This window comes from Haliotis rubra, unplaced genomic scaffold (assembly GCF_003918875.1).
Source record: "Haliotis rubra isolate DU_JTF1 unplaced genomic scaffold, ASM391887v1 Scf107, whole genome shotgun sequence".
Classification (NCBI taxonomy): Eukaryota; Metazoa; Mollusca; class Gastropoda; order Lepetellida; family Haliotidae; genus Haliotis; species Haliotis rubra.
In genome coordinates this window covers 494,220-518,330 of record NW_025764970.1, presented here as the reverse complement: position 1 = coordinate 518,330, position 24,111 = coordinate 494,220, and the positions used below count along the sequence as shown (strand labels likewise).

The 24,111-nt window shown below is 42.7% G+C and overlaps 1 protein-coding gene across 1 annotated transcript in view; it reads right to left on the bottom strand.

Annotated features, from left to right (window-relative positions):
* Window positions 1-2,267: 2,267 nt before the first annotated feature.
* The window catches only part of LOC124279848 (Bloom syndrome protein homolog), a 48,803-nt gene continuing 26,959 nt past the window's right edge, over window positions 2,268-24,111 (bottom strand). The window contains exons 18-29 of the mRNA XM_046715730.1: window positions 20,487-20,635; window positions 19,641-19,778; window positions 18,787-18,916; window positions 17,657-17,852; window positions 16,205-16,392; window positions 15,503-15,620; window positions 14,832-15,049; window positions 12,692-12,824; window positions 11,586-11,780; window positions 10,908-11,062; window positions 10,653-10,723; window positions 2,268-2,825 (exon numbers count right to left, since the gene is read on the bottom strand). Coding sequence (XP_046571686.1) covers window positions 2,657-2,825; window positions 10,653-10,723; window positions 10,908-11,062; window positions 11,586-11,780; window positions 12,692-12,824; window positions 14,832-15,049; window positions 15,503-15,620; window positions 16,205-16,392; window positions 17,657-17,852; window positions 18,787-18,916; window positions 19,641-19,778; window positions 20,487-20,635 — 1,860 coding nt within the window. The 3' untranslated portion in view covers window positions 2,268-2,656. The remainder of the gene's footprint in view (window positions 2,826-10,652; window positions 10,724-10,907; window positions 11,063-11,585; window positions 11,781-12,691; window positions 12,825-14,831; window positions 15,050-15,502; window positions 15,621-16,204; window positions 16,393-17,656; window positions 17,853-18,786; window positions 18,917-19,640; window positions 19,779-20,486; window positions 20,636-24,111) is intronic.

Below are 24,111 nucleotides of genomic sequence, written 5' to 3'. Positions count from 1 at the left end.
CCAACAGGCTTCATAAATATGTACACAACAACTGCAGTTCTATGGAGAGTTGCCAGTATCAGATCTTGAATCGATTGTCAAGGGCGAACCCACCCAATTGGTATACTTGGCACAGTGTGTCCAAATCCTCCATGCTTATTGTAATCCAACTGACAAACCAATTTATAACAACTAATACAAGATGGAGGAGTTGCTCATACTATCAACCACTGGTTTGTCTGCACCAGGCTGGATTATATATGGGTCATGATATGTGTGTGAATAAATAACATCTCCGTTCTTGGCCAATAATTGAAGAGAGTTACATCAGCCACATTACGTCAAACACTTGTCACATTAACACACATATTACGCTATGCACACATTTGAAATTGTATTGGTGTATAATGCTGCTCTCGGCAATATTTACGCTAAATACGACAGTATGTCCCAGACAAAAAAGTGATTGACATGAGCATTGATCCATGCAATTGGGATACAGTTGGATACAGTGACAAGAAGCAACCAAGCCAGGCAGCCTGACCATCCGATTCCTCGTACGAGAAGCACAGATTGCTGAATCCCAGGATTGGGTTTCCCAAATGATTTTATAAAAAAAGACAACAGGAGTAAAAAGTCAAGGCATAACATTATATTTATCATCAATTGACTCTGTTTCTGGTGAATGATTTGTATACACCATACAATAACATGGGCAAAGGAAAGTCCATTTCAACTGTTAATGCTTTTTTTTTAAAAAACGTCAATAACCTCAGCATATTTTATACTTCATACATATTACAATACTTTTACTCATAATCAATATCATGTTTTAAAAAATACCACTTCAAAAACTACTACAACGATCACACTATTTACAGCAACTTACAGCTACAAATGAACTATATTTTTAAAAGAAACTTTTGGCTCACCAGTCTAATAAAATAACATCTTTTGTTGTTGTTTTTTACAATAATAAGAAATGTATTCACAGAAAATTTGCACATGAGAAATAAATGCAGCTGAAAAGTATTTATGAAGGAAATACAATATATCACAAACTTTCTACAATCCCATGGTAGGTAGATACAACACACACTTAATATTTTTCCTTTGTCCTGGACAACAGAACTTGTCCATGGCACATCCATTGAAAAATAACACTGTACAATGTTAGTGACAGAGTCAGTTTACATCTGATCTGACAGTATTTGTGTTGTCTGAGGGAGAAAAGCCCCAGTGATGTATATCATTCACATCATTTACATCTGTGGTAAATCCAAACAAGGATAAAAGTCATGGTTCACAATAGGGGTAATCTTGACAAACCCATGACAAAGTTAATGCTTTGTTAAATCCCAACAAGAAAGATTTAATATGGAGCTGACATATGAAGTTTCATTATCAGGGTAAATATTCTCCAAATATTCTTAAAACATGTTAACTGGACACTGACAGAGGCTGCCAGTGTGTGACAGGTGTCAGTGTTTCTTAACAAGGAACATGTTGGATGAGAGGTCAGGGGGTGTGGGGCAGGCATCATCTTGAGGGTGTCAGTGTGTGATAGGTGTCAGTGTTTCTTGACAAGGAACATGTTGGATGAGAGGAATGTCCGGGGTTGTGGGGCAGGCATCATCTTGAGGCTGCCAGTGTGTGATGGGTGTCAGTGTTTCTTGACAAGGAACATGTTGGATGAGAGGAATGTCCGGGGTTGTGGGGCAGGCATCATCCCAAGACCGCCAGTGTGTGATAGGTATCAGTGTTTCATGACAAGGAACATGTTGGATGAGATATGTCTTGTGTTAACAGGCATCATCCCAAGGCTGCCAGTGTGTGATAGGTGTCAGTGTTTCTTGACCAGGAACATGTTGGATGAGAGGAATGTCCGGGGTTGTGGAGCAGGCATCATCTCGAGGGTGTCAGTGTGTGAAATGAAGTTTCATTATCAGGGTAACTATTCTCCAAATATTCTTAAAACATGTTAACTGGACACTGAGAGAGGCTGCCAGTGTGTGATAGGTGTCAGTGTTTCTTGACAAGGAACGTGTTGGATGAGAGGAATGTCTGGGGTTGTGGGGCAGGCATCATCCCGAGGCTGCCAGTGTGTGATAGGTGTCAGTGTTTCTTGACAAGGAACATGTTGGATGAGAGGAATGTCGCGGGGTTGTGGGGCAGGCATCATCCCAAAGGCTGTCAGTGTGTGATAGGTATCAGTGTTTCTTGACCAGGAACATGTTGGATGAGAGGAATGTCTGGGGGCTGTGGGGCAGGCATCATCTCCAAGGCTGTCAGTGTGTGATAGGTGTCAGTGTTTCTTGACAAGGAACGTGTTGGATGAGAGGAATGTCTGGGGTTGTGTGGCAGGCATCATCTCGAGGGTGTCAGTGTGTGATAGGTGTCAGTGTTTCTTGACAAGGAACATGTTGGATGAGAGGAATGTCTGGGGTTGTGGGGCAGGCATCATCCCGAGGCTGCCAGTGTGTGATAGGTATCAGTGTTTCTTGACAAGGAACATGTTGGATGAGAGGAATGTCCGGGGTTGTGGGGCAGGCATCATCCCAAGGCTGCCAGTGTGTGATAGGTGTCAGTGTTTCTTGACCAGGAACATGTTGGATGAGAGGAATGTCTGGGGTTGTGGGGCAGGCATCATCTCGAGGGTGTCAGTGTGTGATAGGTGTCAGTGTTTCTTGACAAGGAACATGTTGGATGAGAGGAATGTGCGGGGCTGTGGGGCAGGCATCATCCCAAGGCTGCCAGAGCTGGAAGGTTGGGCCATCGGTTTGACACCAGAGGATGCAGCAGCCTTTTTTCCTTTGTTGTAGCTGAACTGATTGAAGGAACTGTTGCTGTAACAGACAATTCACAGGTGCTTCGGTTTTCATTGTAGGTAGATTTCAGAAATGGCAAATATTATGGATCTTATTTCCTTGTTTTTGCGGATTATGATAAATTTATACAAACCTGTAGAGGTTATGAATTCTTTGAAGAAAGTCCTCCTTGGGGTACTTATAAGCATTAAAATGTCCATTTTAAAACCTACGACAGTTGTGTGAACTATATTTCAATAAAAATATTTACAAAACTAAAAACACGCTCACGGATCAGACAGAATGAGGAATCTGGACACCAGTATAAAACACTGAGTAAATCAGCCGGTAGGCTCACTCGGCCCGAGGCGGTTACTCTGTCCACTGTGGAGAATCGCTTGGCCAACCCGAGCACACTCCACGCGAATGTTTGTCCAGCTGATAATGGCTTAATGAACGCATCTCGGTCGGCTCCCTAAATAGCCGCAGAGCAGATCTCCCTCAATCGGCAGAGCAGCAGCATACGCTTTAGACGTGGCAACTGCTCGGGCCGAATGAGCCTTTAAACCCTCTGGGGGAGTCATACCCTTGTGTATGTAACCCATACAAATCACGTATTACGATCCACCTCGATATGGTCTGTGTGGTAACTGGGTGACCTACTTTACCATCATTTCCTAACAGCAGAATAACTTCTCTTCACGGATTGACATTGTTCTCTTTGACATACGCCTTAAGTGTCTTACGCATATCCAACACATGTACTCTGGCGCTTTTGCGCCTACCAGACGGCTAGCAGGAAGCGAAAGGCAGGCAAATCAATAGGAGCGGTGACATGAAACGCTTTATCGATTTTAGTTGGCAGGGAATCAGGTAAACGAATACTTACCCTATCTTTGTGAAAAACGGTAAGCTCCGGGTCTGAGGACATAGCATGAATGTCTCCCACCCGTCTACCTGAAGTAATGGCCACCAAAAATGCCGCTTACCAACTTAACAGTTGAAGCGACAACTCCCCGACATATCGTGAGAAGAAAGGACTAGAAAGCCAATCTAAAAACGATGGACAGATCCCATGGCGGACTTGTCCGTCCGGATCTAATCGGACTTACTCTGTCCACACTCAAGTTAAGAAACGCTGAACCAGAGGGTGTTGTCCTAAAAGGGCACCCTCGCTACAGGGTACGAATTCGTCTTTTTTCAGTACCTGCACCAAGTGCAGTTGAGTGTTTATACCAAACTGCACCAAAGAGACTCAGACTGCACCCTCAGTGGTCACGTTAATGTGTTCCATTTTATGAGTTTGTATAATTAAAAATAACTATTAAATACACTTGTTTTGTTTTTATTCATGTGAAAGAAAGCTGAACAACTTAGCATGAAAAGGAGAAAATGTTTTGATGCACTAATATCATGGTCTATTAAGTGCAGCATGGTATCATTGTTAGTCTTGAAACTCTTAGTATGGTAAGTCACATTATTGCTACATACTAGCATTAGTAGATTTACTCACTCAGTCATCCAAGTCCTCATCACTATCATCACTTGACCATGCTGCAGAGTCACTGGGAACCTTTTACTTTTACTCAACCAAAGACTTACTGGTATATCAGCATTAAAGTCTTTCAGAGCTGGACCATTTAGCTTGAGTGACATCAAGTCTGTCAGACTGTCTGACGTTAGTTTAGATCTCCAGTCTGTTTTAACACGCTTCATAAGTGAGAATCCCCTCTCACAGATGGCACTATTGACTGGGAGGGAAATGATGATCCTCACAAGTGCCATAAGATCACCATATTCTGGCAACTGGGCAATCTTTTGCCACACATCAAGGAACGATAATGTTGCCTCAACACTTTTCATCTTCAGAATTTTCTTTTAAGCACCAGTCCACTGTAGAAGAACATTTTCCAAAGAATATCCCTTTCTGTCAGGGGGGCTTGAAAATGTGTGAATATTTCTGTTACTTCACTGTCACCATATGTCCTGAGAACATCTGGGTCACTTGGCCATTCATCTGGATTCGTGCACAGATGATCCTGCTGAGACAGCATCTTTAATGTCAAAACGCTTGGCAAGGTTTTCTTGCATATTTGCTACAACTTTTCACCATCAGAAACAGCATTAGCAATTTCTGTTCTCAGGTTTTTCCTTAATCTTCGATCGGGCTTGGTGCCCTTCAGGTATGCTGAGGGAGTGCCCATTGAATTGGTACAGCTTCTTGGTATCACTGGGTACCTCTGTCACATGAATACCCTGCATCATGGTATCTTTCAGGTGATCCCCAGACATCTTCTCCATTTCCGCATTACGTTGTTTCAATGGCTTCATGGACAGTGTAGGCCTGACTTGTCTGACTGAAAGACTTTACTTAGTTTTGAGAGCATGTTTAGGAATACCAAGTAAAAGTTCAAAACATAATGAATTTGATAGACTGTATCACTTTCAAAATGGCTCTTGCTTTTTTCCTGATTGTGAGCATTGCCAACCCTTGCCTCTCATTTTCCAAGTGTGTCACGATTGCATCATACGATTGGTGAACAGCTTAGATAGCCCTTGCATGATGTGGCACCCATCGACAACCAGAAACACGAACTGGACGCAACAGACTACAGTTCAAAGCCTCCGCAGCAGCCTTCAGCCCCTCCCATCTATTGGCTGAATATTTGTAGAAACTGTGCACATTGTACAGAACTTCATCTATCACTGACATGTAGGAGATTGACTTTGCTGAATCCTTTACTGAAAGTTCTAATCTATGAGAGCAACTAGATGGGGTACAAAAGTTTTTATACGTGTTGCGACTCCACTTTTGCTAATCGCCGGTCCAGACATTTCGCTGTTGAACACACGTGTGACAGCTGACGTGAGGCCGGAAGACTTCGTTACTAAGCGATAACGTTTTTTTCCGAAGTTAAAAACGAGTGCAAAAAAGTCCTCACGGAAATATCCGAGGACAATGAAGTTACGACCTTTGAATGTTTTCATTGGCTGTTAGCAACAATGACGTAGGAAAAACTCGAGAAAGTGTTGTGATTGGTTCATTGTCATGATGAATATGCAAATGAAGCCCGTATTTAGGTCAAGTCTATTATTGTCAATGCGGAAGTAAACCACTGTTTACGTATCGCTAACCTTTCAAACGTTTTAGTAATCGATTTTTTTAATTATTCTTCGAATGTAATACAATTTTTTTCAAGCTGCACCTGGTGCAGTCCGGTAAGAGATATAAGCTGCACAAGGCAATTTTCACCTGCACTGGTGCAGAATTTATATAGCGATTTCGAACCCTGCGGTAGTAATGTGGAAAGCTGAAATAGCTGTGGAGTAGCCTCGGATAGTAGACGCGGCTAGGCCGGCTTCCAACCGAGACTGTAAAAACTCCAAAACTTTGACTACAGTCGAAGAAAAGGGATCAAGTATCCCTCTGTTTCCACACCAGCGCGCATAACAGGCCCATCTATCCTCATACTGTAAGTTAGTCGAATCCCTCCGCGAAGCCAGAATTGTGTCTGCAACTGGTGCAGGAATTCGCCCATGACGGAGGCGACTCCTGACAGTGGCCAAGCCACCCACTGGATCCATGGATCCGGGTGTGGCTGGCCTTCCTGGATAGGAGGTCCGGTCGCATCGGTAATAGCACAGGAGGCTGTACTAGCGATCTGAGTATTACCGGGAACCAGCGCTGAGGCACCACAGAGGTGCAAGCAGCACAAGTAGTCAGCTGGTTGGGTGGCTAGCCGCGATAGGACTCTGGGAATCAGGGGTATCGGTGGAAAGCCCACAGAACCCTGTCCATCCAATCTAGCTGGAAGGCATCGGGCGCGATCGCTCCCGGATCTGGGATCCTGGAGCAAAACACCGAGTCTGGTTCGTCACCCCAGAGGCAAACAGATCCACCTGGAACGACCAACGAACAACTGGGGAGATAGCCCGAATATCTCCCGGTCGAGTAACCACTCGTGAGGGGCCAGGATCTGACGTGAGAGTGCATCTGCACGCCGCGTTGTCCTCCCCTCGAGATACACAGGTACGCCCGTGTGTTGAACCAGTCGCACCACAGCAGAAACTGCCACGCCTCCTGGAGGAGTGACGGAGACACCGTACCGCCCTGCTTCAGGATATAGGACATCGCCGTTTGATTGTCCATTTCTAGACGAACCACACGGTTCCGAACCTGCTCCATGAAGCATTCGAACACCCGTCGGACCGCTCTCAATTCTAACACGTTGATGTGTAAGGTCGCCTCTTTCACGGACCAAAGTCCGGAAGCTGTGAGGTCCCCTAGGACACCCCCCCACCCTGAGAGAAAAGCGTGGGATACCCCTGACTAGATTCCCGGTGTCGGTCCACCACCTCAGGTGGGGGAGAAGCCACTCTGGAGTTAGGAGAATTGTCTCGTAACACCCCGAGTGTGACCACAGCTGTGCTAACGCTTGCTGAACTGGCCGCATCCTCAGACGGGCACGCCAAACTACGTCCACCGTCACCGCCATGTTGCCTAGCAACTGAAGCCATGTGGGTGCTGAGGCCCTGGGGGACTGAAGGAATTGTAAAACAACCCTTTGGACTTTGGAAATGCGGTCTTGAGACAGAGAGACTAAGCCCTGCTGTGTCTCGAATCTCGCCCCCAAGAAAAACCAGATCCTGGGATGGAACCAGCTCGATTTCTTGAGGTTGATGACCCAACCCAACCTGGTGAGAATATCCATCACTGTCTGTGTGGATTCCCCGACTCAAGTGAGTGGAAAGCGCCTGAGCAGCCAGTCGTCCAGGTACGGGTAACAAAAGTTGCCCTGTGCCCTGGCGACTTGAGCTGGCACTAGCATGAGTTTTGTGAGCACCCTTGGCGCCGTGGAGATGCCAAGGGGAGCACAAACTGATAGCACTCCTCCGTCGAAGGAAAAACCGGAGGTATTTCCTGAACTCGGGGTGCATTGGTACATGAAGGTACGCGTCCTTGAGGTCGATTGACGTAAGCCAATCCCCTGCCTCCACAGATGAGATCACCGACCGCAGTGTCTCGATCTTGAAGGACGGTACCTCTAGCAAACTGTTCAGACCCTTTAAATTGAGAATGGGTCTGAACCCTCCGTCCTTCTTGGTAACCAGGAAATAGGTTGAGTAAACCCCTTGATTTTCCTGGCCCGTCGGAACCACCTCGATGGCTGCCTTGTCCAGCAACGCCTGGACCTCGGCACGGAGAACATCGGCCTTTTCACTGTGGCATATGACCATCCCTGAGTGTGGACAGGACCCAGGGATTTGATGTGGCTTTCTCCCATTCCCGATGGAAGAGAGGTAGCCGGCCGCCGACAGGGACGTCTGGTAAGAGGCAGTGAATCCCGGCAGTCGGCAGTGTAACAACCGCTTGTGCCGGGACCAACAAGGGCTCTGGAGGAATGCTTACTGGGAAGCCGGGGCCGACTTCCCCTTCCTCTGAAAATGCTGCTGAGAGGAGGCAGCCTTGCCCCTACCTCTACCCCTGCCCTTGCCTCTACGTGCCTGAAGTGGAGCCGTCCACTTGGGCGCTTCCTTTCCTGAAGAGGAAGGGTAAGCTGAGGCAAGGACGGAAGGCGGGTGCGAGCAGTGAGGGTTGCTCGAGTAAGGGCTTTGAGTCCTTAAACTGGCTAACCGCCTCAGCGGCCTCCTGACCACTGTCAATGCCCCGGAACAGGGTTGAGCCCATCCTGAACGGCAGAGACAACAGCGCCTGCTGTGTAGCGGTGAATATCTGGCCACAGACAGCCACAACCGGCGGAGGCCCATAACCGCAGACATCATCTGGCTAGCGCTACGGCCGAGAATGGCGTCGGCGTGCCAGATGTGAATGCACCTCCGTGAGCTGCCTGCAGCATAGTGGACGACGTCAAGGCCGTCGTCGTCCACGCCCTCCTGGTCCACCAGCTTCCTCTGCAGGGCCGAGGTATGCTGAGTGGACGGAAACCTTAAGTTGTTGAACGGCGTTACGGTATTGTTCTTCAAAGGAACGATATGCCGATTTCAACACCTGGTTGTTGGAAGTAACCGGAGGCGAACGCCGACCCTGACGAGCCGACGTGTGGCTATGGCCAGATGACCCCCCCAGGGCGACTGAGGCATAAATGCACTCATCTACCACCGGGGGGTCATAAAGAGCCCCCTCTCCCATCAGGTAGCGCCGGTTCAGCTCCAGGAGATCGAAGCGTGACCTGCCACCTGAGAGGAGAGGGTTAATAACCTCACGGAAACCGGACATTGCGTCCGAGATCAGCGAGCGAACCGAAGTCATCTGTTGCTGCAATATGGAAGTTAAATCATTAATACAGAGGGGTGCAGAATCTGATTGAGTGGAAGTGGAGGGGATAGGGGAAGAAGGTTTATACGCCGTCTTGGCCCGCTTACCCCCACCCCCGCTAGTAGAAGAAGAACTCTTCTTACTTTTAGCCACTTTAGATGGTGGGTCCTGAGCCCATAAGTACCCCCCCGCCTGCAGCAGATTTGTATAAAACAAAAAATCGGCAGATCGACGCTTAGTCGTCTTGGGTGAGAAAACCTGGCAACTTTCACACGATTGATCATCATGATGCTCAACAGCCAAACAACGTAGGCACACATCGTGCGTATCCTGTGGTGGCAACATGGCCGCACATGCAACGCACGGGTGAAACTGTAACAAACAGAACCATTTTTAATGGAAACTGCTGTACAGTCTAAAATACATACATATATGCAACACAAGTAAAATATAATCAAACGGGCGATAAACCCTATGTGAAAAGCTAAGGCAGTTTTACCCTTTAACATGTATCATGAACAAGGGACGAAAATGCAAGCTACCTGCGTAACATATACAGCGTAAAAAAATATGAAAAAACTTACCCAACTCACCTTACATTGCTGGAAGTGAAAACGTTAGGCAAGCCTACAATAGTAATGTACAAGAAATTACCCTACCACCCTAGCGATGTAACTTAAAAAAGTTACCACCGTAGGACAGAAGGAATCCAAACCGACCGCCATCTTGCCTGCCACATGGCTGGAAAATGGAGCCTGTCCGACTAAGTTACAACAATCATGAATGAAAAAATCAACCTACAATTCCATCTAGCGCCCGTGCGAGAGAAAAGAGGAACCATACATACATTAGTTGATTCTTTAACACTCATTTTCATCAATGAACGACACGCACGTCTCTCTTCTAAGACGACAGCATGAAAAGTGAGGTGCGAGGTTGTCGGCTAGAGTTACCTGCTCTTGCCGGTAGGGGGCCCCGCGGGGGCCCTGTAGGGGTGGTCTCATAACGCAGAACGTGTTTTTTCGTTTTGTAAATATTTTTATTGAAATATAGTTACAACTGTCGTAGGTTTTAAAATGGACATTTTAATGCTTATAAGTACCCCAAGGAGGACTTCTTCTGAAAAAGAATTGGTAATATGTTTTCTCAATGTAAATAAACATTATTTCAAATATCTTGGTATCTCAATTTCTATATCTCGACATCTAAGTGGTGGTGGTGGAATTGGGTTTAACGTCGTGCTTGAGAATATTTCGCTCATATGACGACGTGCATGCGTGTGTAGGTGTATGTGCGGCTGCTTGTACTAACCCAGACTGAAGCTGGTTTTATAGTGCTAGCCCACTGTGATACCATGCCGCAGTGAAGCATGAATACCCCACTCAGACACATTATACTGACTCCGAGCCGACCAGTCCTTGATGTACCCAGTAATGCCGAGCGCCAGGCAGGGACCAACAAGTACCATATTTTAACGTCTTTTGGTATGACGCGGTCGGGGATCGAACCCGCGACCTTCCGCACTCCGGGCGGACGCTCTAACCACTACACCACGGAGGCGGTCCCTCGACATCTAAGGTCCAGCTTACCTGTTGAACTTCTTTCCAGAACTCTTGCCCCGTGTTGAACCTTTTTTGGCCTTTTTACCTCGAAAACTTTTCTGTTGAAGCAAACAATTTGAATCTTACAAAGTAGTACTATTTTGAAGGTATTTTGCGAAAAAAACCCAATAATATGACACAATACCCTGTGAACATCTGACATGCTGAACACGTCTTTACTCAAATTGCCTTGAGCTGAATGATATACATGTAATCCCAGTAAGTCATCCAAGCTGTTCTTACCTTGCCCCTCCATCCTGATCCACCTCGTCTCCCGCGGCCTCCTCCACGACTACCATTACTGTGGGACTCTTCAAAGTAATGTGATGTCCATTCATCTGTTGCCTCTTCACTGCCTTGATCCTTCTGACTGCTACATCGCCGGTCATCCTCAAGGGCTGTGGGACAATATAGATTTTCACTTTGTTGTTTAACACCATACTCGGTAATATTCAGTCACATGGTGGCAGTCTTTACAATATAGAGACAAGACCAGATAATACTGACATGAATATCATCCATTTAAGCAACTGGGATATGACATGCTTCAACTTATCCAGTGGGCCTGATGCCCCAATCCTGTTAGGAGCCTTTTATGGTCTTTCATGAAGATCAGTTGGATGTCCACAGGGAACTTTTCCTTAAATCCTATCATGTAACACTTATGAAATGTGAGAGTCCAAATGTGTAAAAACTGACCATACTATCACTGCATTATGGTTACAGATCATTGACAAGCTAATGTCTACAATCATTGGATATTTCACATATTTAAGTGCTTCCTCATTAACAAGATTTAAACAAAGGCATAAATGGGATGATCTCAATCTTGTACAGTCGACAGAGGCAATATTGACAGCCCTAAAGCGAGATACCCCTGGAAGCCTTACAAGGAGTCCTGCCTTGAAAGTCACTACTTACTGGAAAACATACAGCAGTATTTGGTGGTAATGTCGAGGAATCTCTCGGCACCGTAGGCTGTGATCCTGTAGTTTGTGAGGCCATCAATCTCACTATTCCTCATCTCCTCCAGGGTTAAAGGTCGCTTGTCTGCCAACTGCCACAGGATTTGGTTTGTGAACACAGAAGTGTAATTCTTGATGTTGTGCTCCCTCGCTGCAAGACAAGACACGACAGTAAACATCAATAGTAACCTGTTTGAGTGGCATTTTAGAAGTTGAGACGTACAATATGGAACAAGTTTCATATAAATACAAGTTTCACCAAATAAAGAAGTTGTTATCCATAAAAACTTGTTCCATATCAATAGTAACCATTAAACAAAAGAAGTTGGATCTTGGATGCATACATCCTTGATAATCTCCAGGTTATATGTTACGATCACTCTCCACTACACCCTGGATGCATACATGGCTTGGCCCAATGAATTTATTACCTCCCTTTGCTGGCTTTTTATCCAATCAGGTGTCTACGCTGGGAAGTTGAGTGAACTAATCACAACTCACCTTCGCTTCTTAATTATCTTACCGTTTAAACTTTGCAACACAATTGATGCAGAGGTCCTCTGAAAGAGGTAGAAGGAGTTCTTTCATATATTTTTTTAAAGTTTCAGATCTGTCAATTTGTCTGTATGATTTCCCCAAAATCTGAGTGGCACTGCGAACAAACCTTCGACGACTGCGACCGCTATCTTTGTTGACACTGGCAAGCTCGCATGTACCGGTGGCTTAGCTGATTGGCTACTGTGAGAAATGTGGAGCCAGCAAAGGGAGGTAATATAATTATCGGGCCAAGCCGTGGATGCATCCAGGGTATAGGGGAGAGTGATCGTAAGATATACCCTGGAGATTATCGAGGATGGGATGCATAATGCTCTAAAGTAATTTCTTTGAAAAGCATTTTAAGAAGTTGTGAAGATTAAGGAAAACCAAGTTTTATGGATAGTCAGCGTCTTTATTGCAATGAGTGCGACATTACGGTTCAGGTACTCATTGCAATAAAGAAGTTGACTTTCATAGAACTTGGTTTCCTGTTCTAAAGTAGGTGATGGAGACACTGAAACCAACCTATAGTCTTGGCCATGGCTAGCAGTTCCTTGTAGCATTCATCCAGCAACTTGTCGTAGTCACTCTGTGCCTCCTGGCCAATCTTCGCCACCTCCGTCCTGCTCCTGCTGTTGCCATGAACTGCAAGTTCCACCTGGAAACCATCACTTAATTAGTGAACACAGAAGATGCATGTTTCATCCATCCTGAGTCCAGATCATGCCTTTTCATGATCACCTTCCAATTCAATACAGGCTTCATCAGTTTGGAGTTCAGAGTCCTCACAGGATATCTGAATGCTGGCTGATCCTCTCAATATCTGCCACATGTCTCAAATTTCAATGATTCAAAAAGTTGTGAACAATCTGCTAGAACTTTATCAAGTTTCTAATGACAACAAATGTACTGTAGAATCTGTAAACACCTTATTTTGTTTCTAATGAACTAAAACACTCTCCTAACTCCCTAGGTTTCTAATGATATCAGATCTACTGACAAATCCTCACAACTTCTTACAATATAAGTTGCTCTTATCAGAAACATGTCATTTTTATGATAAAATTGATATTTTATACATATCCTGACTCATGCTATATTGCTTATCTCCCTTCTACTTCGACGGTTAAGTGGAAACTTGAATCCCTTCCAGTTTCCTGAAAAAAACATACTATCACTCATCCCGGAGTGGCCTCCCTTGCCTTTCCCGCCAAAAGCACTCCAACGTGACCAAAGGCAGGCTGTCCTCACTCTCTCCGAATATGCCTCCGCACAGGCGTACAGGGAAGCCCCTAGTGGTGAGAGGGGACATTTGGTAGGGCTACATCTCATGAGTCAGGATATGTATAAAATATCAATTTTATCATTACATATATTTCCTTATCCTGCTATATTGCTTATTGAATTCAATGGAATAGGTGGTGGGTCAGCCACCTACAGGATTCACTGTGACTGAATAATCACATTAGCGTTTGCTCATATACCCTATGGGAACTCTGCCTGTGGCTTGAACTGCGTTGACTGGTCTGCTGATGATCGCAAGACCACCTTCTCTTACGTCCGCAAAATTAAGTATACCATGTAGATTTTGTGGATTTTAGATAAACTAGGACGCCTTGATGTCTAGTTATCTTGAACGAGCCATATGTTAAGGTAAGGACTATCACTGAAACTGAGCCTATATCACCCATGCATTGGCTTATCTTGTAAGACAGGGGAACATGGACTCTGCCGGTGGCAATGGATCAGTTGCCTGGCATCAATGAGTCTGCGTGACAAGGGTGAGTATTTTCATCGCCTCGCTGGATTCGTGAGGTAACTTGTAAATGTAGATCCTTTTAGATGTCTAGTAGCTCTTAAATGACAGGAGTCAGCTACTTGCAGGGATGAGAATGAAGTTTTGAGAAAAACTAGCCGAAGCTCCTGATATTTAGCCATTTTCGACCTTTAAAACTGGCTCAGAAATGACAAATATTATGAACACAGCAACCATTAAAAAAAAATTAAATCTGCTGAAGCACATTCATACAATTGTCAACGGATTTAGATGATTCACAAAAATGACCCTTGGCCTTATGAAATTTCTCATCCCTGTACTTGTCTGGCCGAAATTCCTTCAAAAGCAGCGTACTGTTCAAAGCTGTTGCACTTGTCATCATATAGATTCCAAGTAGATTGTCGTAAAGCCAGTTTAACTGCCTTGGCTGCTCTAACAGAGTACCCTCTTCTCTTCAAACAGTGCGTAAAATGTTCCATGCACATAGCTGAAGGCCTGCTGGGTTTCCGTGTGGTTGTTTGGTGTGAGGGTGGATGAGTAGATTTTTAGCCACTCTGGTAGTTTTAGTGCTGGCTCGCCGAACTGTTGTATGAAGTCTGGGAACCAGGTTCTCGCCGGCCAGTAGCGCACGACCAAAATGAGTTGTAGGACTTTGGTCTGGCTGATCTTGTGTGGTACCCGAGGTATCGGTGGTGGGAACGCGTCGAGCCCATGCTTGAGGATCTAGTACCGGTCCAAGTTGTTTGTTTTGTAAATATTTTTATTAAAATATTGTTATAACTGTTGTAGGATTTAAAATGGACATTTAAATGCTCAAGGAGGACTTCTTCTGAAAAAGAATCATCATTTCAACCCCCCACAATGTTCTTGACCTATTTCCTGTCTCACCTTGATCTTGCCCTGCATGAGGTCGGCACTCCTCTTGCCCTGCTTGATGTAGCAGACGGCATGCTCCATGGCCGTGATCTGGAGATCCTCCATCAGGATGCAGTCAATCACCAGCTTCCGGAACAGCCGCTCTGCATCCTGGCGGGAGTATGCGCTGCCTCTCCCATGAAGGGGATGTCTGTCATGGCCAGTTTCCTGGATCTTTGTGTTCTTTGATCCTGGTCGATACACATATGATCAATCATACTACAATGACATGTTGCTTAATTCTCATCAATGGCATCTCCTAACCTAATTCACATAACCAAAGGAGCATTTTTGGGCTTGTGTATTCGTTGTAAAACTCCTCACTCAGCAATATTCCAGCTACAGTCTGTAAATAATCTAGTCAGGACCAGACAGTGACCCTGACCATCTGATCACATCTATCACCTCTTGCAACAAGTATGGGGTGCTCAAGACCAGTTCTACCTGAATCTTCTACCTGAGCATAATTTCAGCCATGTGACAGCACTGACACTTTTCAGAATTTCTTTGGAATATATGACCAATATTTGAATATTTCAGTTGATAGACTAGAGTACCAGATGCACACATGGAGTCTTTGAGGCTCTAGATTTTGTCACTGCAGCTGAATCACTTTGATGATTATTGTTGAAATCATCCCCTACCTTTGAAAACTTCCACAAAGTGCAGCATTGTGAAGTTTCTCCTGCCGGATGTGAGTTCCCCGACACACTTGACAACAGCCTTGGCATCCTCTGTCACGTCCCGGAGCTGGAACTTATCCTGCAAATATAGCAACTCAGTAAGTTGTGTCTGCTTGTCATATCAAAAGGAAATGCTTTTCACTGGTACAAATTTTCAGAGTTTCCTTTCCAGAAGTACCATGATTCTCTAGGCTGGTGACATTCCTCAATGATAGAAAAACTCTAGTGTTCCTTGTCAAATCACTAAGATGGAACATTTTGGTGATTTGCACCAAATCAAAATTGCAGTGAATATTTTGATTTTTTGAGTGTTATTTCCTACCACTGTTTCACCAACCTAAGATGATGAGAGGTTTTAAAGAAAGGGTAGTGTAAGAGCGAATTGTCCTGGCCTGGTTAGATTTGTACTATTTTACCTCATGCTAAATCACTGGAGATATCAGTTGATCTCACATGATCAATATCTTGAAGGGACCAAGTTTTGAATAACAAATTTGCAGTGTCAAAGCAAATTCTCCTAGTTAGATTTGTACCCTTTTACCTCATGCTAAAGTTTATCCCTGAAGATATCATTTGAGCAATATCTTGACAAATAACCACTCTTCCAATTCTCAACAAACAATAACACATGCCCAGCAGTACTTGACACGGAACTGTCCTCACCTTTGAATCACAGTTGTCACAGACAGAACCGCGGAAGTCGTTACACCGTTCTCGGTCAAAGTGATGCTCGCCAAAGTATTGTAGAACTTGTGCCCGGCGGCAGTCAGCCACGTTCTCTGCATACTGGACCATGCGATACAGGTTGTCAATGTGGACTCGCTTTGATGCATACGTGGCATTCTGGTCCACTGAAATCACAACCTTCTTAGGAGTCTCAGATCTTGGAAGGATCTCGTTAAACTTTGCAGATTGAAAATGAAAGAGTTCATTGCCAATGATGTTTGGAACATGTACTTGTTGACCAGAAAAAACATATACAGTCAAACACTGTTGAGCCAAACTTTGATGTGAAGAAACATTTGGTTGTCTCGAAGCCATTTCCATTCCTTATCACGCACAGCACAAACGTATTCTGGTAAGTCAATCCTGCACCAGCTTATTGGTCATCGCGGTTCACTTAACAACATTTAAAATACGGAAATCTCAACTGCACACTGTGTGAAAAAGTCTAAAACATTGATCTCTTCCAGTTGCAAACCAAACAATGTGCAGATAATTAGATACAAACATACTGAACATACTGTGAATCCTAACATAGAGTTTCATATTGGTGCATAGATAGAGATTATTACACGAGCAAGTGTGTCTCGCTGAGTAAGAAAAAGAGACTTATCTGAAATGAAAATGTGGCAATACACAGTTTTGCATGAGTTTATCAAATTGTATAAATAATCGGCCAACATGGCACTTCCACTTCAAACTGCAGATAGTGTAACAATTTCTATATTATCCATTTTATTCATGTACATTTCTGGAGTACAACACGTTAAGCAAGTGTGACTGCCCTGTTCAATGACGTCACGTTCAATTGTTACGTCACAGATGACGAAATAGAGAAACAATGGTGGCTAGGCAAAAGTGATATGTGCACATATGATATGTATGACACTGGTTATGTTTCACCATATGGATAATAATGCATCATATTACTGAGGTTGATATCTGTACATTAAGTATCCCATTAAGGAGTGTGATATTGTTGCATAGTGTATCAGGGATTTACCGGAAGCGAATTCATGTGTCCTATACGCATAAAAATTGACAATGGACGCAACAAACTTTATTAACGCGTCCACAGGGACTGAGAAAAGGTCCAAATACATTTTGTAAAAATTCCAATCAAGTGACAATAAGTTATCACTGAGTTTGCTACCAGCTGGGTTATGGTATTATTTGTGATTTAATTACTGTAACAATGTTTTTACACCAGCAATAATTCTGCCATATTGTGGCCATCTGTACATCACCTGGGCCAGACATTCAGAACAGCATGCCATGGCAACTGAGGATAGTGACAAACACCAAGTAAACTCTGCCTGACAAGCAACACAGAGATGGTGCTTCATTCTATTTCTGGGTGTATGGGTGTACACAATTGAAGGAGCCACCTACTTTCCACCATACGCCTGAGCCTCTTGACATCTTGGTAGGAGTAGAAGAGGACACACTCTGACAGCAGCCCATCTCGGCCGGCACGGCCCGCCTCCTGGTAGTAGCCCTCTATAGACTTGGGCAGGGAGTAGTGGATCACAAACCGAACGTCAGGCTTGTCAATTCCCATACCAAATGCTATGGTGGCACAAATAACCTGAAAATGTTCATTTACTTATCAGTCTTTATACTTAACATACTCCACTAGGTTTTAGAACATATAAAAGTTGTTTTGTTTGTATGTTTTAAACACTACACTCCTGCTATGTGGCAGCAGTCTGTAAATAATTGAGTTTGGACTAGACAATCTGGTGATTAATAGTATGAGCAGCGATCTATGCAACTGGGAAAGAAAGTTGTAGCAATGTTACATACACATATCGTCCAACATGAATAGCATAAGATTAAGACACTTCTGATCCCAACAACCTTATTAACTCCTAAATCATTTATATAAAGCCACTTTGGCATGCATCTAATTCAGTGACTAGTTAAACATGTAGACAAATCGGTAAACAAAGGCAGTTTGTTTTCTACTGAATATTTTTTACAATACCAACACTATGTGTAAACAGATGGGATACCGTCAACATAATGTTATGATGATGTACAGCAGAGTACATTCACAACAGAAACGCTTATAATGAACTGATGGATATAATGAACTGGTTGTTTTTAGCCAAGGAAATTTGCTGTATATTTTAGTCTCAATGTTCATAACTAACAACAGTGATAACAGACTAAAATTACTGGTCACATTGTGTTAATTATAACCAGTATAGTACAGTATCCTGTAGATATCAGCATGTTGTGATATTTATAACAGATGGTCATCTACCAATGTAAAGTCAACATACTCACTGTCTACCACATGTCTGGCCTCTGCCAGTTCTTGCCGATGCTCGTCACTCAGTCAGTCTGTCCAGTCGTCCTGTCATTTCTCGACTGCCCTGCTCATGTTCACTTGTGCAATCGTGGACAGTCACTTCCTTAAGTACGAAACATAATAGTTAACGCCTACAAGTTCCATCAGTATGTCCCAGATGGACACATGTTGTTCTGTAGAGAATATGGATGACGTTGTGCCTCACCTTACACCTTTCCCCGTACAGCCATTTCTCCTGTATTGCGACCCTCTGTGTATCCTGGAGTCCCGCGTGGTAGGACACAGCATCTACCCCAGCCTTCTGTAGGTCCTTGGATACAGTGTCACACTCGTTCCTGTGTGTCGGAATGTAACAGAGTACAGGAATGCTTCACACCAAATAGGACTGCATTAGATAACTAGTACTCCGCAAAATGATTTGTAAACAATATGTGCTGCAAGATCTTTCCTGTCTCATTATGTTGGTCAAACAACATTTTTTTGTTGTTGTTATATGAATCATTTAACCTATGATTTGCACTGAAATTCATTCACAAACGCTATTACGTTTCAATATTGATTACTAAAATGGTGGAAATCGTGTTTTTCCTCTCCTGTATTTATGTTTCCTATATCCAAGAATTTTGAAGGTTGAATTGATCATGCTAAGTAATATTTACTATATAGAAAACAGGATCTGCATGTACAATCAGCATCAATCACTGTCAGACACTCTAGCTCCCCATCTACTGCAATACAAGTGTTGACACAACCCTAATACAAAAGGAACAAACATTGGAAAACAGAGTGGAACAAGTGGGTTTGATGAAAACAGCAACACTGAAAAACAGAGTGGAACAAGTGGGTTTGATGAAAACAGCAACACTGAAAAAACAGAGTGGAACAAGTGGGTTTGATGAAAACAGCAACACTGAAAACAATAATTTAATTGGTGATTTTTCCAGACATCTTTGATCATAATATTTATTGTTCTGCCCACCCTTTGCAATGAAGAAAAGAAGAATTTAATATAATCAAAAGACATAAAATTGAATCTGCCTTTCAAATTGTTATATTTACCGAGAGAGGCAGTAGACAATGCCATATTCTCTTGGATACTTGTCTTTGATGAACTTGATCACATCAGGTGTGGTAGACTTGGGCCGTTTGTTCAGCACAAGGTACTTCAAGTTGGGTCTGTTGAAACTCTGCATGAACCTGGCGTGACAAAATGTATACATTTGAATATGCCCTTAATTAGGGGATAACTGTACTGTGTTTGATGAATTGGGGACATATACCGGTGGTTATATAGCCGCAAATTTAGTTTTATCGGCGACGTGATATAACGTTATATTTGCGGCTATATAACCACCAGTATACGTCCCAATTCATCAAACACAGTACAGTTATCCCCATTCTAATTCAACTCGTTTTACGCTGTTTTTTTGTGTGAAAGCAATTCATTATTTAAACCAGGTCAAAGTTCCTCTGGGTCAAACGTTAATCATATCACTCCTTGAACTTACACCATCGCCAGAAAAAGTTCCCTTTTCAAACTTAACAGGTTTATTATGTGCACACTGACTAAATCTGACAATGATGAATAAATCATAGTGTTATAGCTAAAATGGACAGAATTATCATGAAACTGCCATCTTGTTATCAGAATTGAGCAGGATGCTGCAAATGATAATGGCCTGCTGATTCCTCAACGATGGGCCATTATCAGTTCTGTTGTTCTGTCGCTGCATTATGTTCTCAGCTTAAAGACATGTTTAAAGAGCCAATTTGTTCAAAGGTCAACAAATACATGCAATATTGTGGATTTATCATGCCATATGAGATAGGACTTAGACAGGTGATTTGCATCCTAGGTACTTTAGTGCAATGTCTTCAACAAGTGTTAGAGATGAGTAGGCTCACCATTTTGGATCTTTCATGCCCAACTGGTGTAAAATGTCCTTCCTCACCCGCGGTGTTGCAGTGGCTGTCAAAGCCATCATGGGAACACCTGAATACTTCTCCCTCAAAATGTTCAACTTCTTGTAGTCAGGACGGAAGTCATGGCCCCACTAGTATAGAAACACCAAAGTAATACATGGATCATATAACCTGCTAGTACTGCTCTCATAGTTGGAGTGTCCATCTGGGTTTGTCTATGACACTTGGTTTGAATCCCACCTTTATTCATGCAATTCTTGCTTTGTCAAAACCAAACATGACCTGCATAACTTTTAGGGCTTTCCATCATCAATAAGGCCAAATAACAAAAATGTTGTGGTTCCAATCACGGCTCTTAAAAATTAGGGTAGGTAAATAGATTTTTTTGTACATTTATTTGGAAGTAAAGTACAAACTAATAACACATTTATCAATGTGTAATTGTTTATTCAAGCAAGCTTGCAGCCATCATGTCGACTTTCCCTATCAGAATGACTGATGTCCATCAGTGCCGGGAAAAAATAATGATATCTGAAAGCTTATTTTATTCCTACCACTTTAAAAAAAAAAAGGATTGGAACCAGAATTCAAGGGTCGGTCGGGTAATTGGAACCGTTAAGTGAAATACCTCAAAGTAGCTCCCTGTTTGGTAGCTAAATCATCAAAAGTCAACAACAAAGTAAGAGTACATTATGAATGATTTCGGTAAATACAATTGTTACACTTACAATGTTAATGTGAAAAACATTCATTCTTTGCTCTGTTGACCTACAGCACAATGCATTTACAACTATCAAAGACATGTTAGGATAGTGTAAAATAATGTAATTTTTAGAGTAAAATTGATATTTTATACTTATCCTGACTCATGCTCTTTTGCTTGTCTTCTTCTTCTTGCGAACTTAGTGGAAACACTTGTATCTCCCTAATTGAAGCTCCCTTCAATGTAAAATCACTAATTAGTACCCACCACGAGTTACCCCCTTTCCACAAGCGCGGGAAACGAGGGCGCCACCTTCACCCATGTGCCTCACTCTCTCCTCATATACTGAGCCCAACATTTGAATTTACAGGGAAATCCAAAGTGTTATGTGGGGAGGATGGGAGGGCTGACCTCATGAGTCAGGATAAGTATAAAATATCAATTTTACTCTAAAAATTACATATTTTTCCTTATCCTGACTCATGCTCTTTTGCTTGTAGAATCCTACGGAACGGAGGTGGGAGTAATAGAATACCAAATATATAATAGCAAAAACCTCTTTTAGAGTTTTGATAGCTAATATACCTATATGATATAAACATAGTACTGCGCTTAAGATATGAATAAGCTTAAGTTACATATATAATAGCAAAAACTCCGTAGAGTTTGTTAGCTAATACATGTTATAATGTAACCATAAAGCTTAAAATATGATGAAACTTAAGCCAAATATATAATAGCAAAAACTTCTTTTAGAGTTTTGATAGCTAATATACCTATATGATATAACATAGTACTGCGCTTAAGATATGAATAAGCTTAAGTTACATATATAATAGCAAAACTCTGTAGAGTTTGTTAGCTAATACATGTTATAATATAACCATATTGCTTAGAATATGATGACACTTAAGCCAAATAGCAAAAAACTCTTTAGAGTTTGTTAGCTAATATACTTATATGATATAAACGTATTACTAAGCTTAAGATATGAATAAGTTTAAGCTACCTATATAATAGCAAAACTCCGTAGAGTTTGATAGCTAATATATTTTTATAATATGAGTATAGTACTATGCTTAAGATATAAATAACTTAAGCTACGTATATAATAGCCAAAAACTCTGTAGAGTTTGTTAGCTAATGCATTATCATGCTACCATAGTACTACTCTTAAGATATGATTAACTTAAGGTAAATATATATATAACAAACTCTGTAGAGTTGTTAACTTATATATTGTATGATGTAATAATGATAGTACTGTGATGATAAAAGGAACTTAAGCAAATTATATATAGCATGTAGCTATTTAGTACTGTTATAAGATAAGTAGAAATCTGTAAGATTGACTTATCTTCTCCGAGGAACTGTCAATTGTTGTGCGAGGACCATGGGATCGAATTGGTGGATACCTGAGACGTCCTCGGTGGTGATATCTCTCAGATAATGGTTGGCAACCACCATATCGGATCTCCAGAAATAAACCCTCCATTATTCCAAAAAAACATTTGTGTAAATCAATTGTAGAAGTTAACGTTCTAATATCATGAGTATTAAAGCTCATGGAGGGTCGGATTGGGTCCATCCGTCTTGTATGCACATAGTATGACAGTTCTGATCCAACGGAGATATAGTACGTGAGACTTCATTCTGCCTACGTTGAGGATAGAGGAAATAATCTGTTGCATTTTCCCTTCCTGTGAGGTTCGGTGGAGATAAATTTACAGTGCTCTTGCTGGCCATCGTGATAGAATCATCGTATCATGGAGCCCAAGTATGTTATCCAGGCGTGTTCATAAACCTCACTTGTGAGGTGTTGGAGTACTATATACAGATCCCCAAGTTGGAGCGTGAAATTTCCGTTTTAATTCTCCAATCAGAAGCTTAAGTAGGTTTACTAACCATCCAGTTGTGTTAGTAGCTTGATGATTAAATTCAACTGTAGTCTGAGACGCTGTGGGTTTAGATCAACTTGTATCCCGTCGTCTAGGTAATTAAGCTGCGAGGTTCTTGGCGATGTAGGTGCACAACCAGGTGTGTCTGTCCTCGTTGAACTTTATGTAAATTAAGCCTGACTGCCGTGCTCTCGTCCTAACTTGACAGGGGAGGCCTCTAACCTGAAGAAAGCAGCCCAATCATGAAGGTTCAGGTTAACTGGACTGTAAGGAGGCTTGCTCGTTCACTGATATATAGTTGTCACTTGTGGCGTAAGTCTTGAACTGTGAATTAAGATCGACCTCTGCGTGGAGTGTCGTTGTCCATCATGGTCCAATCAGAACAAGGCATTTTGATTCTGTAGAATACCAGCTGTGATGTCACCGGTGTAGTAGGAAAAACCTTGTATAAAATCTTGCCGTCGTTGATATTAGCATAATCGTCGGTCTTCACCGTAGCTTCGAAGTTACCCGAGTGACCACGTGTTTTGAGGGTTAATGGTAAGCGAAACCTTGGTATGAAATACCTCGCTCTGTAATATTAATGCTGGGTAGGTCATTTTCCTGGCTGTGCGTGAAAGTAACTTCAGTTTGAATCTAATTCCGACTTCCTTATATAAAGGTACAATAACCTTGCAAGTTGTCAGCTTGTAGACTGTATACATGAATGTATCGTCATAATTGTAGAATTAAAGCTCAACTTGTTGTACATATTTCTTCTCAGAAAAGTTGACGATTATGAGTTATACTACGCTGTAACAAGGCTGCTGTTCAATTTCAATATTGAATTGTCTGCAGATATGCGTAATGGTCACGCATGTAGATAATCGTATATCGTCGTCGGGATTGCATATTCTAGCCATCTATCTCGGAATAGTTGATTTCTGTGAAGATCTATGAAGCGTCGTTGACTAATTAATACAGCGGCGTTCTGTGTTGTAAAATAGCCTGTGCAATTGTCTTGGCG